The sequence below is a fragment of the Epinephelus moara genome, chromosome 13 (genome assembly GCF_006386435.1).
Source record: "Epinephelus moara isolate mb chromosome 13, YSFRI_EMoa_1.0, whole genome shotgun sequence".
Classification (NCBI taxonomy): Eukaryota; Metazoa; Chordata; class Actinopteri; order Perciformes; family Serranidae; genus Epinephelus; species Epinephelus moara.
The window spans coordinates 28,255,792-28,272,448 of NC_065518.1; the positions used below are offsets into that span (position 1 = coordinate 28,255,792).

At 40.2% G+C, this 16,657-nt stretch overlaps 1 protein-coding gene across 1 annotated transcript in view; it reads left to right on the top strand.

The window, feature by feature from the left end:
• The window catches only part of spata20 (spermatogenesis associated 20), a 72,643-nt gene that overhangs the window by 32,341 nt on the left and 23,645 nt on the right, over positions 1-16,657 (top strand). The window contains exons 14-15 of the mRNA XM_050059548.1: positions 1,751-1,950; positions 5,045-5,125. Of these exons, the coding sequence (XP_049915505.1) occupies positions 1,751-1,950; positions 5,045-5,125 (281 nt within the window). The remainder of the gene's footprint in view (positions 1-1,750; positions 1,951-5,044; positions 5,126-16,657) is intronic.

Below are 16,657 nucleotides of genomic sequence, written 5' to 3' on the forward strand. Positions count from 1 at the left end.
TTGCAAAAGAATGTCTAATATTTTTGACACTTTGTTACAAGATTTATGTCCCATGAAAGAGAAGAGACATAATATCTGCTGTGTACGCATCCTGTTTAACTCATACATCTTCTATATAACTCTGTGCCATCACTTTTCCTAATTTTTATTAATCATGTCACTGCTAACCTGCATAGTGTAGACTTTGTTGCTTTTTGAAATGTTTTGCCTCTTTGTAAAGGTACAATAATAGATTTGTATGCCTCCACACTGGCGACAGCCAAGACTGGAGGCATTATGTTTTTCAGGTTGTGAGTGTGTCTCTTTGCCCATCTCTCTCATTCTTGTGAATGCAATATTTTAAGAACGCCTTGTGGAAGTTTTTCAGATTTGGCACAAACGTCCACTTGGACTCAATGATAAACTGATGAGATTTTGGTGGTCTAAGGGCACTGTGACTTCAAGTAGGTCTCATTCTTGTGAACTCAGTATCTTAAGAATGCCTCGAGGTAATTTTTTTCAGATTTGGCACAAACTTTCACATGGATTCAATGATTAATTATGTTGTGGTGGTCAAAGGTCAAGGTCACTGTGACCTCATCTGTCCCGTTCTCACAAACACGAGGAGGAACGCCTTGATGGAATTTTCTCAAATTCGTCACAAATGTCCACTTGGACTCAACGATGAGCTGATTAGAATTTGGTGGTCAAAGGTCACTGTGACCTCACAGAACACATTTTTGGCCATAACTCAAGAATTTATACACTAATTATGACAAAATTTAGCACAAATGTCTTATAAGATAAAATGACGAAATCATAAAACATTTTTGTCCAAAAGGTCAAAGGTCAGCTTCACTGTGACATCATAAAGTTTTGCAAAAACGCTTTTCTGGCCATTAATCAATGTTATTATTTAGGAATAGAAGGTGAGACATTTGGTCAGATACTGAAGTGGTGACACTAATCATGTGTTTCCACCTTGAAACTATGCTGATTGTATGGATCTTCTGTACTGTGGGGACGAAGATGTGTGTTTGTAGCATCCACGCTATAGAATTTCTAGCTTCTTTTCAGGAACATCCATACTTGAAACCTTGTCTACTGTCATGGCTATATATGAGTCTGGATAGACATGGTTGTAAACTGTAACTGCAACTTGACTGGGTGATCGGGGCATACAACCATGAGGTGGTAATTCTAGTCTGAAATCCTGTCCATTACCTCATTGATATGAAGTGGAACATGAGTGTGTAAGATGATTTCCTGTCTTTGTGTGTGTGCGTGCGTGCGTGCGTGCGTGCGTGTTTTCTGTATTGGTACAGAACAGTAAGCGACGGCAGAAGGAAGTCTATAAGCTTGCTGTTACTGTACCGTATTGAGTTCATGTGTATTTCCCCTGACAGGAAGCAAATATACCCCAACGATAAATGCGTAAGATAGTGTGATGATTAAGGCAACATCAGATCTAGTGTAACGAAACACACAGCAGTTGAGGTATAAACAGTTAAAGCTACACTAATCAACATTTTTTTTGTCAACAGTTGGTCAAATGACAGATGTACATAGAATTATCTTACAACTCTGCAGCACCCTTCCACTCTGTGCAGCTTTATAGCCTCTTTGACCTCATTTTTTTGATTCTGTGTCCTGTTTTCAGCAGCAGGCAGCTGTTTTCAGTAATTGTTTCAGTATTATTTTAAGCACTGTATACTGCCAGCCAAAGACTATTAACTGTTGACTTATAAAAATGTTTTTTTGTGTCTCTCAGATCAAGATGGAGCCGAGCCCAGTGCTAACTCAGTGTCGGCGTCCAATCTCCTTCGTCTGTCCCACTACACTGGAAGACAGGAGTGGCTCCACAGGTCCAACCAGCTGCTGGCAGCGTTCTCCGACCGTCTGACCAGAATCCCCATTGCACTGCCTGAAATGGTCCAGGCTCTCATGGCCCAGCACTACACACTTAAACAGGTTATTCTTACATCCTCTCTCAAGCTCATATGGATTTATAGATACATGCTAGTTTAGGCACCAGAGCACTTTACTTTGTACTCTGTGTTCACGCCTCAAGTGTTTACCTGGCTGTGAGCCTGAACTCATTTTCATGTCTGCTTCGTGAAAGTAAGCATTTTCTGCTTGCCTGACAAATTGTGCAAACACAATAGACATCGACAACAAGTGAACCAAACAGTACACAGCAGCTGAACAAGAGCTGAACAAAGACACAGGAGAAACAATGCACATCTCTATATTGGCTGTGCTGACTCACTGCTGTTATCAATAACCATTCACTGGAGTGAAAGTGCGTCACTGCAAGTAGACTAAACTGTTACAGCAGGCCACAGTGCCACAGAGGATGTGTTTTTTAACAGTAAGACCATTTAGATATTTTCAGGAAAGACGAACGATTTGTACAGTTCAGTCTTTAAGCCACAACCTGAGGCGTAAAATAGGCAATAAAGTGGCCCATCAGCTGTGGGGGACTGTTCTGGCTATTGACAGTTGTCAATAAGTTTGGTTTAAAGCTCAGAGGCAAGTAAAAGTTTGTTTGCTAGAGGAGGACTGTAATGTTGTATGGTTCACAGTAAGGTCCTATTGCCAAAATTTCTCTCATTCATATTGATCGTGGTAAGGGGAGGAGGAAATATCAAAGAGGGATATCTGCTGTTGCCACAGCTCAACCAGTCTGGTCAGGTACACATGATGTGTTGTGTCGCCATGGCACTTTCAGACACTCTTATTGCCACTTCGCGCAGTCACAGTGAGAATAAAAGTGCTTATTTGGGGAAATCGACTTGTGGCTCTGCTTTAAATATTTGAAAGCCTGGTGACAGCTGAATAAAATTTCTAATGTCAGAAATTCATCTGAACGTCCCACAACCAGTCAAAATTAGATGATTCAACCATCATTGGTCTTGGCTCCAAAGCTGAAATTTGGTCCGACTGTAAAGGAAGTCAGGGGCCATACACATGCTGCATCTTCATCCACCTGGAAAATGCGAGGTTGAGCACTGTCATTACTCTTGTGCCTTTTCTCTGTGCCAACTCTTCAAGGGTGTGGAGGCAGGTTGCGTCTGTGGTTGCTAAGCGACCATAACCAGCACCGTATCATAGCCTACTTACCAGAAATTCAGAGCTGATCATCTTCCAGGTGTTGTGTTGTAAGTGTGTATTTGGCCGAATATATTGTCTGTGGGACAGATATAAAGCTCTGATAGCCCTGTACTCAAATGATTAATTTCTCCTCAATATTTATTACAGACTGATATTTATGGAAAAAGGGGTAAAATATCTGGCGCCTGTGATTGGTTGTTCCTTGTCACATGACATGCAGTGCACTTCCAAGTGTTGAGCTCTGTTTATCTCAGGGTTCAGCTGTTGTGCCCTGAAAAATAGGCGCTTGAGAATGCATTCACACCACGAAGGTGTTTGAGTGCATCTGCCATGCATCTACATTGGAAACTTTAATCTGAAGGCGCAAAAAACCTGGCATGTGTTTATGCAGCTCAAACATCCGGTCAGAAATTGACTCAAATTGCACAGTGTATGCACAGCAAATGTTTTGAAAATCTTGCGTTATTCTTATATCATCGCTGCAACTACTACAATATTCGGTATTGATGATTATAAAATATGTATGATTAATTAAATAATTCCTTTGATCTATTTGGGTCAGAATGATGACAAACAGCAGTCACGACTTAATTAAAGCCTAAAGTGACACCTTCAAATTGATTATATTATCTGACTGATGAAAAAAGAAAAGAAAAACAAAGGGTTTGAATTTTCAATACAAATCCTCACCCTTGAAAAGTGTTAGGTATTTTTATCGCTATGTACAGTTTCCTGCTTCTTATAATCTAAATGATTCACAGCTGATTGAACATACTGCTGGTTTGGAATTAATCTATTTACTAAGAAAATAAATCAGCCAGATTAGATGGTAGTGCAACAACATTTAGCTAAGAAGAAATAAAAGAAATAGTTCTTAATCCCTCATTGGGGTAAATAAATGTTTTAACTTGTGAACAGTGCCATTTTTTCTTAACACAAATTGGCTGAAGATTTTGGTTATTTATTTCAAAATTACAATATTTAATATCTCATGCAAGAACTTTTTTTGTTTGTTAGAATATTCTAATTGTACACTCCTAATCATGATGCAATTAAAGACAAGTCAAGTGGCATTATTCATAAACGCTTCTTATTAGGACCAAGCATCATCTAAGGCTTTAAATTATATATTTGTCACATTCTGCATCAATACAAGGGCAAAAACTGTCAGGTTTTTAACCTTAAATAACTTTGTTGTACTATAACTTGAGCTGTAGACTCAAAGCACCATGTAACAAGCTCTGTTTTGATAAACCTCCATTTGCAAAGTTCTCTCCTTAAGCAAGAAGCGAATGCGTTGACTCGTAATTGGGAGAGATCATCTGAGGACATTGGCTCTATCTCAGCTCTTTGCATACATGCACACTTAATCCCTGGACACACTGATTCTCAAATCTTTTTCCCCAGTTTTTAACAGCCGTCATGCATTTAATAGGTTATTTGAACTGTTCGGCCTCAGTTATATAATCCGTTTTGAAATATTAACACCCTCAGTTAGCCTGAAACCAGAATACTAGCAAAGCACAGCAGGAGTTGCCCTGAAGTTTCTCAGTCACTCCAGGAAAACTTTCAGCATGAAAGCATGTGCTGCACAATCAAAGCAACAGAGGATGAAATAACAGGGGTAGAATCAGAGCGGGGGATAGTTAGTCATCTGTCGGTCATGTCTGACCTGCGGAGGATGAGTCGAGGATGCAGGGCGAGGGTAACAAGCTCAGGGGCAAGGCGAGGTGAGGCAGTCCCGGAGAAAACACCTGCCTCCCTTGTTACTGCTACAAATACAGCACTGACCTCTGTCACTTCCTCCCCCTCTCCCCTCCTCTTACGTGTCACCTTTCCCCTCTTTTTTCACTCTATTCATACTTTAATCTCGTTATCCCTATGTCCTCATCCTTCTTTCCTTTCCTCCATATCTTCCTCCTCTCACTGCCCTCCACTTTTATTTTTTTAGATTGTGATCTGTGGCCAGAGGGATACCCCGGACACCACGAGTCTTCTCGCCACAGTCAACTCCCTCTTTCTACCACATAAGGTAAGTGTGTGTGTGTGTGTGTGTGTGGGAAAGAGTGGTGCGTCATCTTGACAAAGTTCCGTGTCAAAGCAACCCTGAAAAGCAAATATCACGTCGCAGCACATAGACATGCATTGATTTACTCCGGCAGCATCAGTACCTTTTATAGCGGCAGCAGATTCACAGTAACCTTTGAAACATGCACACGCAAAAATCACAGACACACAGATGCAGAGTGGGACCGAGCATGAACAGTGCCTGAGGTGTTGGCTCGTTTAAGTGTGGATCTCGAAAGGTCAGCCTGAGCTCCTCTCCTCTCCTCTCCTCTCCTCTCCTCTCCTCTCCTCTCCTCTCCTCTTCTCTCCTCTCCCAGCTATCTCTTTTTAGGCATTAGCTGACCTTAAAGCCCTAACCCAACATCTATGATTCCTCATGGGTCTAAATCTTAACTCTGCAGTGGAAGAGATTCTTGGTGTGTATGTGTTTGTGTGAGTCTTCCCTGCCAGCCCTGACTCAGGCTGTTTGTCATAAATTGGACAGCTGTCAGTCTGAGTCAGACTGACATTCAGTATGGTCAGCCAAGGCTTTATATTTATTTCCTCCAGTCACATTTCTCAGACCTTGCAGCTTTAAACTTTAAGAGAGTTCTTTGATTCTCATCAAAAAGAACTTTAGCTATTTTGGGAAATTGCAGAGAGTTGGATGAAAAGATTGATACCACTATCATGTCTGGCCATTAAGTTTGACAAGACAGTCACCTTACCTTAGCATGAGGATTTCCATCTAAATGTAGTGCAAATTTTAACCAAATTTTCAGAAAATGGACAAAAGATATGTGAATTTATGCACCCTTCCGCCTACAACTCTTTTGCGAATTTTGGGAATTGGTTCATAGAGATAAGCTTGAGGTGGCACATGCAATGAATGCCGTTAGCGCTGCCAAACACCTGCACGTGGACGCACAAACGAACAAGGGGTAGCGGGGGCTTTTAAGACACAATGTCAGACATACCAATTGATAGCTTACATTGTCTATGGCCCCAACCGTAATGGAAATGCACCTGTAGAGTTTGGAAGGACAACTTTCAGCAAAGAATGTCCCCCCTTAAACCACAAATAGCCATTTAACACCTCACTTTTTGTGAGGATTAAACAAAAGGGACATACACTTCTTCATTATTTATCTGTATTGATGGTTTTGAATATGTTTGGTTGTTGGACAGTTGTTGACAATTTCCTTTTTTAAATGAGACATGAATAGTGAGAAGGGGGTGGGATTATATAAGAGTATACTTCCTACTCCTTTTGAGCATGCCTGTTGATGTTTTGTTTGTTTTGTTTTTATTTTTTGTTTTACTTAAAATAATGTCGTTCAGTCAGTCATTCATTTATTTATTCATTCATTAGTGAATGATATTGGTGCTGGTAGGCTGTTTTTTTTTTAGCCTTTGGACATAGCCAGGCTAGCTATTGAACTCGGGTTGGTCAATGTAGCAATTTTATATCCATGTCATGATCTTAGATCTTAGATTTTGGATATCATAATATCGTAAGTGTTGTCTTTTCCTAGTTTTTAAGGCTGCATTACAGTAAAGTGATGTCATTTAAAAGTTAAGTGAGTCATTCTCTGACATTAGCAGACTGTTCTATTATTTGACTTTACCCAGTTAATCATATTATCCACATCACTCATGATTATTTATCTGGAATCTCATAGTGTAAATATTTTATGAAAGCACGAATAGTCAGCCCTGCACTAATATCGATAGAGAGGTATTTGGTCAGAAATATTATATTTGATTTCCTCCATATCACAGTGCAGCCCTATATTTAACTATTGTTAAGAACTGACCTTACATGTTAAAAAATCCTATGGATTATTATTACGTGTTTTAATGTTATATACCATAAGCGTTAACTTGTTTGATAGCATTACAGCGGACACTTTCTTCACCTGTATTTATAGGACACATTTTTATGTCATTGTTTAATCTGCCTGTACAGTCCCTGACAAAAGTCTTGTCGCTTATCCTAGTTGTAGGAACAACAAATAATAACTTGACTTGTAGTTGATCATTTGGGATCAGGAATAGCTTATATGAAAGGCAAAGGCCTTTAGATTATGCTTATTATACCAAAATAAAGTTGTGTATCATTCATTGAGTTTTATCATTTAATTAGGACAGAAAGGTCAGATTTTGCTTGGACAAAAGTCTTGTCGTGTCTTTAAACGATTCAACCAATCAAAGATTAGAGCTCCACCTGTGACAAATACTGTAATTAACACATTCCCAGGTGTGTATAAAAAGAGCCGCTCCACCTGTGACAAATACTGTAATTAACACATTCCCAGGTGTGTATAAAAAGAGCCCCAGCACACCAGACCTTCATGTGAAGTGCAACCTGACCGCTGACAATATGCCAAAGATTCAACCACAGACCAAAGTGCTGATCATCAAGAGCCTGAAGACCAAGTCTGCTGCTGAGGTGGCAGACATCTTCAGTGTATCCAAACGTCAAGTGGAGAGGATAAAAAAAAGATTTGAAGAAACTGGTGACGTTCATGACAAGCCCAGGTCAGGCAGACCCCGTAAGACAACTGTTAGAGAGGACCGTTTGTTGCTTCGGCAGTCCAGGGCCAGCCCTTTTTCAACTGCAGCAGAGCTACATCAGAACTGGTCACCAGAAACCCCTGTATCTACCAGAACAGTTTGTCGAATTCTCTCACGCAATGGTCTCCATGGCCGAATTACTGCTCACAAACCAGCATTAAACAGAAGACAACAAAAGAATCGTGTTGCATTTGCCAAGGCCCACAGCTTGCAGAAAGGATGGACAGTAGAAAAGTGGCAGAAGGTTGATTTTTCTGATGAATCATCCATTGAACTGCATCCCAATCGCCGCAAATACTGCAGAAGACCTGTTGGAACCCGCATGGACCCAAGATTCACCCAGAAAACAGTCAAGTTTGGTGGAGGAAAAATCATGGTTTGGGGTTACATCCAGTATGGGGGTGTGCGAGAGATCTGCAGAGTGGATGGCAACATCAACAGCCTGAAGTATCAAGAGGTTCTCGCTGCCCATTACATTCCAAACCACAAGAGAGGGCAAATTCTTCAGCAGGATGGTGCTCCTTCTCATACTTCAGCCTCCACATCAAAGTTCCTGAAAGTGAAGAAGGTCAAGGTGCTCCAGGATTGGCCAGCCCAATCACCAGACATGAACATTATTGAGCATGTCTGGGGTAAGATGAAGGAGGAGGCTTGGAAGATGAAACCAAAGAATCTTGATGAACTCTGGGAGTCCTGCAAGACTGCTTTCTTTGCCATTCCAGATGACTTCATCAATAAGTTATTTGAGTCATTGCCGAGACGTATGGATGCAGTCCTCCAAGCTCATGGGAGTCATACACGATATTAATTCTTTTTCCCAAGGCACCATGACTTTATGTTCTGATGTTATTGGAGCATGTTTGTGTATTCAAAATAAAGTATCATTTCGCCAGTACATTATTTTTGTATGCGACAAGACTTTTGTCCAAGCAAGATCTGACCTTTCTGTCCTAATTAATTGATAAAACTCAGTGAATGATGCACAACTTTATTTTGGTATAATAAGCATAATCTAGAGGCCTTTGCCTTTCATATAAGCCATTTCTGATTCCAATTGATCAACTACAAGTCAAGTTATTATTTGTTGTTCCTACAACTTGGATAAGCGACAAGACTTTTGTCAGGGACTGTAGTGTGATTATGACCACATTGTTTTTGTTTAGTTGGTCTAAAACTTGAATTGTTGCCTTGACGATGAGTCTAGGACTCTTTAAAAAATTCTTCGTCTCAGTGGGACTAACCTGTTTAATTCTTCAGTACAAGTGTCTTTTCACCAAAAACACACACATCTTATTTTTCCAAATTATAAAAAGAAGCAGCACAAAAGCAAACATGCCCAGTGTAAGTGAGATGTGGGACTCTTGGTGTCCTTTATGAACAATTCTGGACATGAAGTGAGGGCTGAGGATTAAAGCGCCATCCAGAGTCAAATATTCATCAGTGTTTGTTTGATGTTTCCTTCTCTTGTCGCTTTTTGTGCAGAATTGTAAAATAAAGCTTTACATACTGGTCGAGTTACTAAATAAAACACACACCCTCTCTCACACACACACGCGCACACACACACACACATGCAGGCAGCCTCACTATTCTGATTGTGTAAACTGCTCACAGAGTTCTGTTTATTCGACCAGCAAGAAACTGAAATTAGATCAGTAAATTAAAGCAGTGATTCGTCCAGAGACATGGTCCATCTTTCTTCCTCTCTCTCTTTCTTATTCTCACACACACACGCTCAACAGGGCCCTGTTGAAATATAGATGAGTTGTGCAGTATCAGGTGGTGGCTGCAGTAACATCAGGCCACTCCAGATCCCTGCAGAGAGACAGAGACCAAGAGCAAGTCCGATAGAACCATTAACAGGATGGATCTATTATTAAGGGGATGTATGTTGTGTACTGTCACACCCAGCCAGGACCGGTCACATGCTGGGCCTTGATACTGTCAGGTTAATCACATGGGATTCTGTAGGGGAAGTCTGCTGGAGAGTGTCTCTGTTTATTCAGAATTTAAAGGCATTTTAATTTCTTAGTTAAGCTAATATGGTGTGATTGATAGGTTTATGGCTGTAAAGTTGGTTTTGGTGTTAAATGCAGTTCTTGGTGTTTGGAACCTGCAGTTACAATAGTATGGTAAGTGTTTTCAGTTTGCATTTGTGATAGTCTTCTTCAGTCTAACTAACATAATCCAAATAGCTACTGTATTTAATAAGATTTCAGCCTGATTTAGGGTGTTGGCAGGTGTCTGCTAATGAGTGCAGTGATGGTAGAGCTGAGGGCACAAGAGGAATGGAGTTTAAAAGGCTCTATACAGGAAAGAATGAGAAAAGAAACGATGGTGACCAGAGAAGGACACCAGTCTTTACCACTGGGACCAATAAAATGTTTAATGAGAAAGAGATACACACTTAAAGCAGAACAAGAATCGATGCCACTGAATACTCCCAAGTGGGGAACAACGTGTCTTTATCACTTAAACAGAGGCAAAGATATTTTTTCAGAGTGTGTTGCATGAAAATGTCTGAAATAAATAGACTTCAGTTGTATTTTCTTAGACACTGAATGGAAAGAGGAAATTGTGTTCTGTGTGTGTGTTTATGCAGTGAAGCCAGGCAAAAAAAAATAGAGGACACTTCTGGACAGGTCTCTCAGAGTGACAAGACAGATCCAGATTTTGTTTTAATGAGCCTTCATTGAGCCTCAGAGTGAGATCATGGAGAGGATGGGAAAGGAGTAAATGAGAGTGTGTGTGTTTGTGTGTGTGAGAGAGAGAGAGACTGTGTGTTTCCAGATGTTGTAGGAACAGCTGGCCATCAGTGGCAGAAGCAACTACCTTGGCCAGGCTGAGATGTGACGATCCAGCACAAGACTTTACACACACACACACACACACGATGAGATGTAGCCTTCCCAGAGGAATAGCACCTGCGGCAGCTGTGAAACACATACACTTTCGTAACTGGCAGGCTCACACACGTTCTGATAAAAATCACACCAAACACGTAAACACAAGGTGTCACATGTGCATGCTGTGCATTTATATACAGACATTACTGATGAGGTAAGAAAGGGGAGAGGTGCAGATGGTGCATAAAACAGATATGTGATTAATTAATAAGGAAGTTTAGCCTGTGACAATTTTGTTAATTAATTAATTCACCTTTTGCTCAGCCCCCTCAGGCTTAGTGACTGTCACTACACCTGTCAAGTCTGTGCTTACGTGGATGATACGCAGTTTACAATATCAGTGGCTACTTTTCACATCAAATTCTTTGCCATTTTTGAAACAATACGTCCATGATATCAGAAAGAGGTAGATATAAAGCAGCTTGTAATGACAACTGTTGCCAATAGATTTTGTGTTGGTTGTCCAAAATGTTGGACTTGAACCCAAATGGACCTTGGAAATTTGTTCTGAGATCAAATTGGACTTGATGATTCTTAATAAGTACATATACCCAACCCGTTTTCCCCGAAATATAACACACCTGACAGGTCCGAGAGGTTCTAGATCTCTGCTCTATATTATGGACCCAACATACTGGGTAGTTAAAATTGCTGCTTAAAATGCTGTTATATTGCAAACACTTTTAATCATGTTGGATACAACATACTGCTAATATAATGTTAAATAATGTTCATATGTAGAATTTTTTTTTATTCTATTGTCACTTGCTCTGTTGTTGTTGTTGTGATGCTAGCTGCTGTAAGGCCTTAATTTCCCTGGCATGGGGATCAATAGATAACCCAAGTTTGCCGTATTCTCCTCTGATTGTCCAGCATTTATGCGTTTCTCTCATGACCAGTGCTGATCCAGGGTCTTCTCAGACCCACTTGGGTATTACACATAATGATCAACAGGTAATAGAATGGGTCTTTTTTTTTTTTTTTTTTTTTTTGCAAACTCTGGCTGGCATTGCTGAAGTTAATCCAACACAGATCACGACAGACAGAGCCACTAACGTTACCCTAAACTCTGAAAGCTTCCAGAAGCAGTTTCAACACAGTGGAGATATACAGTACTACACAGTGGATGTAATAGTCATGAATGGGGCTTGGGTTTTAATGCGACTGTAACTCCACAGATATCTCTTTGGCCTTTGAAGTAATGCTGGGTTATTACTGCAAGGCAGTGGGACAGTTAGCAGGACATGCTAACAACTACTTTCCAACCTACCATACTTCAATCTCCAAATCATGGATATACATTATAGAGACCTGGATGTAGCGTTGAAGGAGGAGCCCTGTTCAGTCCTATGAGAGTTGCTCAGTGGCGCATGAAGCCAAAATGGTTCAACTGCAACGTATGAAATTAACTGGATGATCAAGGGATTATTGGCACTGCTTCTGCACTGTGCAGCCCAGCCAGCAGGTGCACTAGAGACTAGCAACATCCGGTTTAGCACTCTGCTAACTTATGTGGGGATAAAATTATCCAACTGTGCGTCTTTTCTAGACTTTGCAAATGTTATGAGACCAAATGGATTAATAGGGAAATGAGTCATTTCGTTGGGGTTGTAACGCTCAAAGAAATGCATCCACTGATTTCCAGATGTCTCTTTTGTCATGGAAGTCAATGGGAAAAAGTCTTTTGGGCTGTAGTTACACTGTTTGGCCACTACGAAAATTGGCTTTGAAACCTGGCACACCTCCTGGGGACCTGCTTTAAAAGGCAACTATTGCTATTTCTAATACCCCATGCACATAGTTGCAACATGCTTGACAGGCTTGATTTGCGTAGCTTAAGGTTGCTAAGCTATGATTAGACAATATGCCAAACATTTGCTGGTTTGAACTTATCAAATGTGAGGCTTTGCTTCTTTGGTTTCTGAGTGTTTGTTGGACAAAACAAACTATTTGAAGACATCACCCAGAGACATTTTGTATTCTAAAAGATTAATATAATTGCCTAATATACTTTGCGATTAATTCCAGGTACTAATGAAAAAAGAAATGATGTGATGATGAAATGAAATGAATGACTGAAAGATAGCCTGAGAGCAGCAGCAGAAATACACAATTAGAAAATGGATAACATTAATTGGAAGAAAAGCAATTAGAGTGATGGAGAATGGGGACCAGTATGATAAAGATAAACTGTGTGATGGAGTCAAAAGGGTTAATTGTGTAAGTGCTACAAGTGGAAAGAGATGGAGGGATGTTGAATGAGATAAACGGAAGAGATAGATGGAAGAGAGAGTGAGGGCATTGTGCTCCACGTTACATTAGGTAGCTACGAGCAGAGAACATGTCTAATTTAAATCCAATTACTCCTCGCCTGTTTTCCTGGTTCAAGGCCGGCGTGCCCTAATTGCGCTGAATGAGGTGCTCAGAGCCCAACTCATGCTAATCTTAACGCACACATACACACTGAGATCTTCACCTCATTTAATTTATTTACAGTTTTAATTCACCGCAAGACTCTATGCTTCTCAGCTCACCTCAGCACTCAGGGCTCCTGCTGCACTTTTTGCTTGTTGGAATCAGTTAGGGCCCAAACATCGCCCTTGATTGTAATTGCTGCAGTAAATTGGGATAATTTTTCTATTAGACAGAAATATAGCTTGGTAAGAGTTTGGTGGAGGTTTGTTAATCATAGAGGCTGTCTTTCTAGCAGTTTTTCTTTAAGGGACTTTCTCTTCCCTTTTTCCCCATACGTCTCATGCCTGTTCTATTGACCTGTGTGTGTGTGTGTGTGTGTGTGTGTGTGTGTGTTTCTGATCCTCTTGGCACCAAAGCCTTTCTATGCCTGTGCCTTTCTACTCTCTGTCTCCCTCCTTTGGAAGTGTGAAATAATGTATGAGAGGGAAACACACTCGGACAATGTATGTTTTCTCTTAACATTTTCAGCATCTAGAAATATTTCTAAACAACAAATATGTATGGAAAACTCCCTTTACTACTTTTTCCTAACCATCTGAGAGGTACCACAGACTCATTTTTGTCTTTTAAAGGGGGTACAGGGGATCTTTACGGGGAGATAGCAGGTCAGCAGTAAATACCACATAGAAGTGGTATACATCATCTAAAAGCTGGGAACCTGAAGATTAATTTGAGTTGCAGCTATTCAAACTTTAGAGTTTATTGTGTATAAGGTCTTAGAACAATATGCTGGAAGTGTTCAGTGGCCATTCCCATGCTCAGTTATGTCTCATAAGTTGTTGCACCAATTTTTTGATTAATACCCTTTGTTACACAGATTTGGTGCTAAATTCAAGCATTTTTAACCAATGGAGAATTGATAAAAAGTGGTGTAAAAAAAACATATGAAGACAACAATACCTTAAGGCATCACTTCCGAAAAATCTCCACTGTGATCTGGTATCACTTTTGACATTTGGAGATTTGTGTAAGAGTGTCATTTTTCTGCAATTGGATGGCAAGCCCTTCTATTCTGGAAACTGCTTAGAAACTCCCATTTGTCAACATACCTTTCAAAACCATACATCGTCTGAGTGCCTTAAGTCTTTAGTTTGTGGCTGTAAAGTTTCAAGTGGCTGTGATTATCTTAGAGGTCACAATTGGTCATTTTATACAACGATGTCCAATTGGTTTCACTACAATGAATTGGCTTCTATAGGGTCTAACCTCATGGCACATAAATAAAATTGGGTTCATTGAATCCACAGGAGTCTCAGCATTCCAGTCACAACCAATTAATGCATTTCCAAGACTGTTTAGGGACCGACAATGCAGAAATATTCAAATACATTATGCAAAAATGACACATCTGTACTGCCTGCAAAAAGCTGCATGGTTTGCCCATAACTGCGTGGAACTAGCATAAAGTGGAAATATTTGTGAAGGGAAGAACTATCGAACCCAATTTCATTCTTGCTAAAAATTTAGCCTGACTTGGCAGTGTAATTATATTACTTCCAGACAAGCTAGCATTACGTGGTTGGTACCAGTGGATTAGCTTCAAAACTCCACCTGCTCAAGCCTCTGAAAGACAGTAATAGACAAGATCACTGGCAGTCCTGTGGGTCTCTTAATGAATGCTACTTGAAAATAAACCGCTAACAGCTATATGTAATATGACACATGAAAGTCCAGTAAGGAATGGCAATGACTGAATTTTTACCATACCAATACCAATACCAATAACTCATTTCCTGCAAGTGGTAGGATACCATATTGCAGACACAAAATATTAGGGCAATGATATGTTCTTCGTAGTTTTAGCAACTGAAAATCATTGCATTGAGGCTAAAGCACTCTCTTTTAGATGCAATAGTGTTTGAAGGTCATCCATATTGGATGAACCGTGTAGAGCCCATAGCCCTTTTTATAGTTTCACCCCTATGTTTTTTTTTTTCTTGACTTGTGATAGTAAGAAAAGCACAGGTGTGAATAATTAAAACGATGATGGCAATCATTTAGCTGCTTCAGTTTCAGGGTCCTGGCATCGTTCATGCTGGCTTACAGGGACACTTGAATAAAACAGAGCCAGCCGTTAATGTGATTAGTAACACCTGCTCTTTACGTACTATGACAAGTTAAAATGTCTGCTAGGAAAAAGGCCCATGCAGCAGGACAGTGATCCTGAACATACAGCTAAAGATGAAGGCCTTTTTTTATGGCTGAACAGATGAATGGCCCTCAGTCACAAGACTTCAGTCCAAGAAAGTAGTGATTGTTGCAGCAGTTCAGGCTTACTGGTTGATTTTCCATACTTTTCAGAATGATGCAGAGAGCAACGTGGAACAATTGATTAGTGGGGATTTCAAGTTGCTCACGTAATGGAACTTCTTCTTTTTATGCTTGCATCAGGTTAGCCAGCAAGGCTGCATTAACGAGTTATTAAAATTATTATTTGAAGTTGTTATTTAAAGAGTGATGAGAGAAGCATGCAGAGCTTTTACTTAGCGGTGCGGTGTGTAGGATCCAAGGGGGATAGATTGGCAGAAATGGAATACAGTATAATAGTAATGACAATGTTTTCATTAGTTTATAATTACCTGAAACAAGTTGTTATGATGGGCCCCAGTGCATAAATATGTATATATATATTTTCCAACAGTGTGTCTTACTGCCGCTTTTATGTTATCCGCTTGCAGATGTGCCCAGCTTGTTAGTCTTGACAGATTTTGCACCTAAACAAGCAACTGTAAATCGTATCATCTTGATATTGTACATCGGCATACATATTAAATCATCAATACATATCTGTATATGACAAAAACTACAAAAGAAAGTAGGAAATTATTAGTTTGAATAAATAGTTTTCATAGTTAAATTATTAGGGATGCACCGAAATGAAAATTTTTGGCCGTAGCCTAATAAAATTAAATGCTTGGCCGAATACCGAGTACCGAATACCGAATACAGATGAACCCCCTCCAGATTAGTGTTGTCATGGTACCAAAATTGAGACCCACGGTACGATACCAGTGAAAATATCATGGTTCTGAGTAGTATCACGATACCACAGTGAAAATGAGGCAGATGTCATTTATAAAAAGATAAATCACTTTTCTATAATACATCAATGATATTTCAATGGAATAAATTACTTACTGACTTATTCATACTTCAAAAACAGCATCAATCAGTGATTAACATAGGGGGGGTCAAAATAAAATAAATAAATGAAATAAAAACCAACCAGCCACCCTCCTCCCCTGACAAGTAAAGAACAGTCCCTCCATAAGTAAAGAACAGTCCCTAAACTGCGGTGAGGTTTGTGAACCGTTACCTGCCACAAAGAGAGAAATGTGAACGGCTCGTTTTCCCTCTGACACGTCACATACCTGTGTGCCGCCATGGCTCGGCTGTCCAGGTACTTTTGGGCAGTCATGAAGCCAAGAAGAGGACATTATTGGAGCCGGACTTCTCCGTCGCCGGTAAGCCTTATCTTGCGCCGCGGAGCACTATGGCCGCCATATTTGACAGGAATACATATTCCTGTCTGTGTCTGTGACCCCTGTTCAACCCACAAC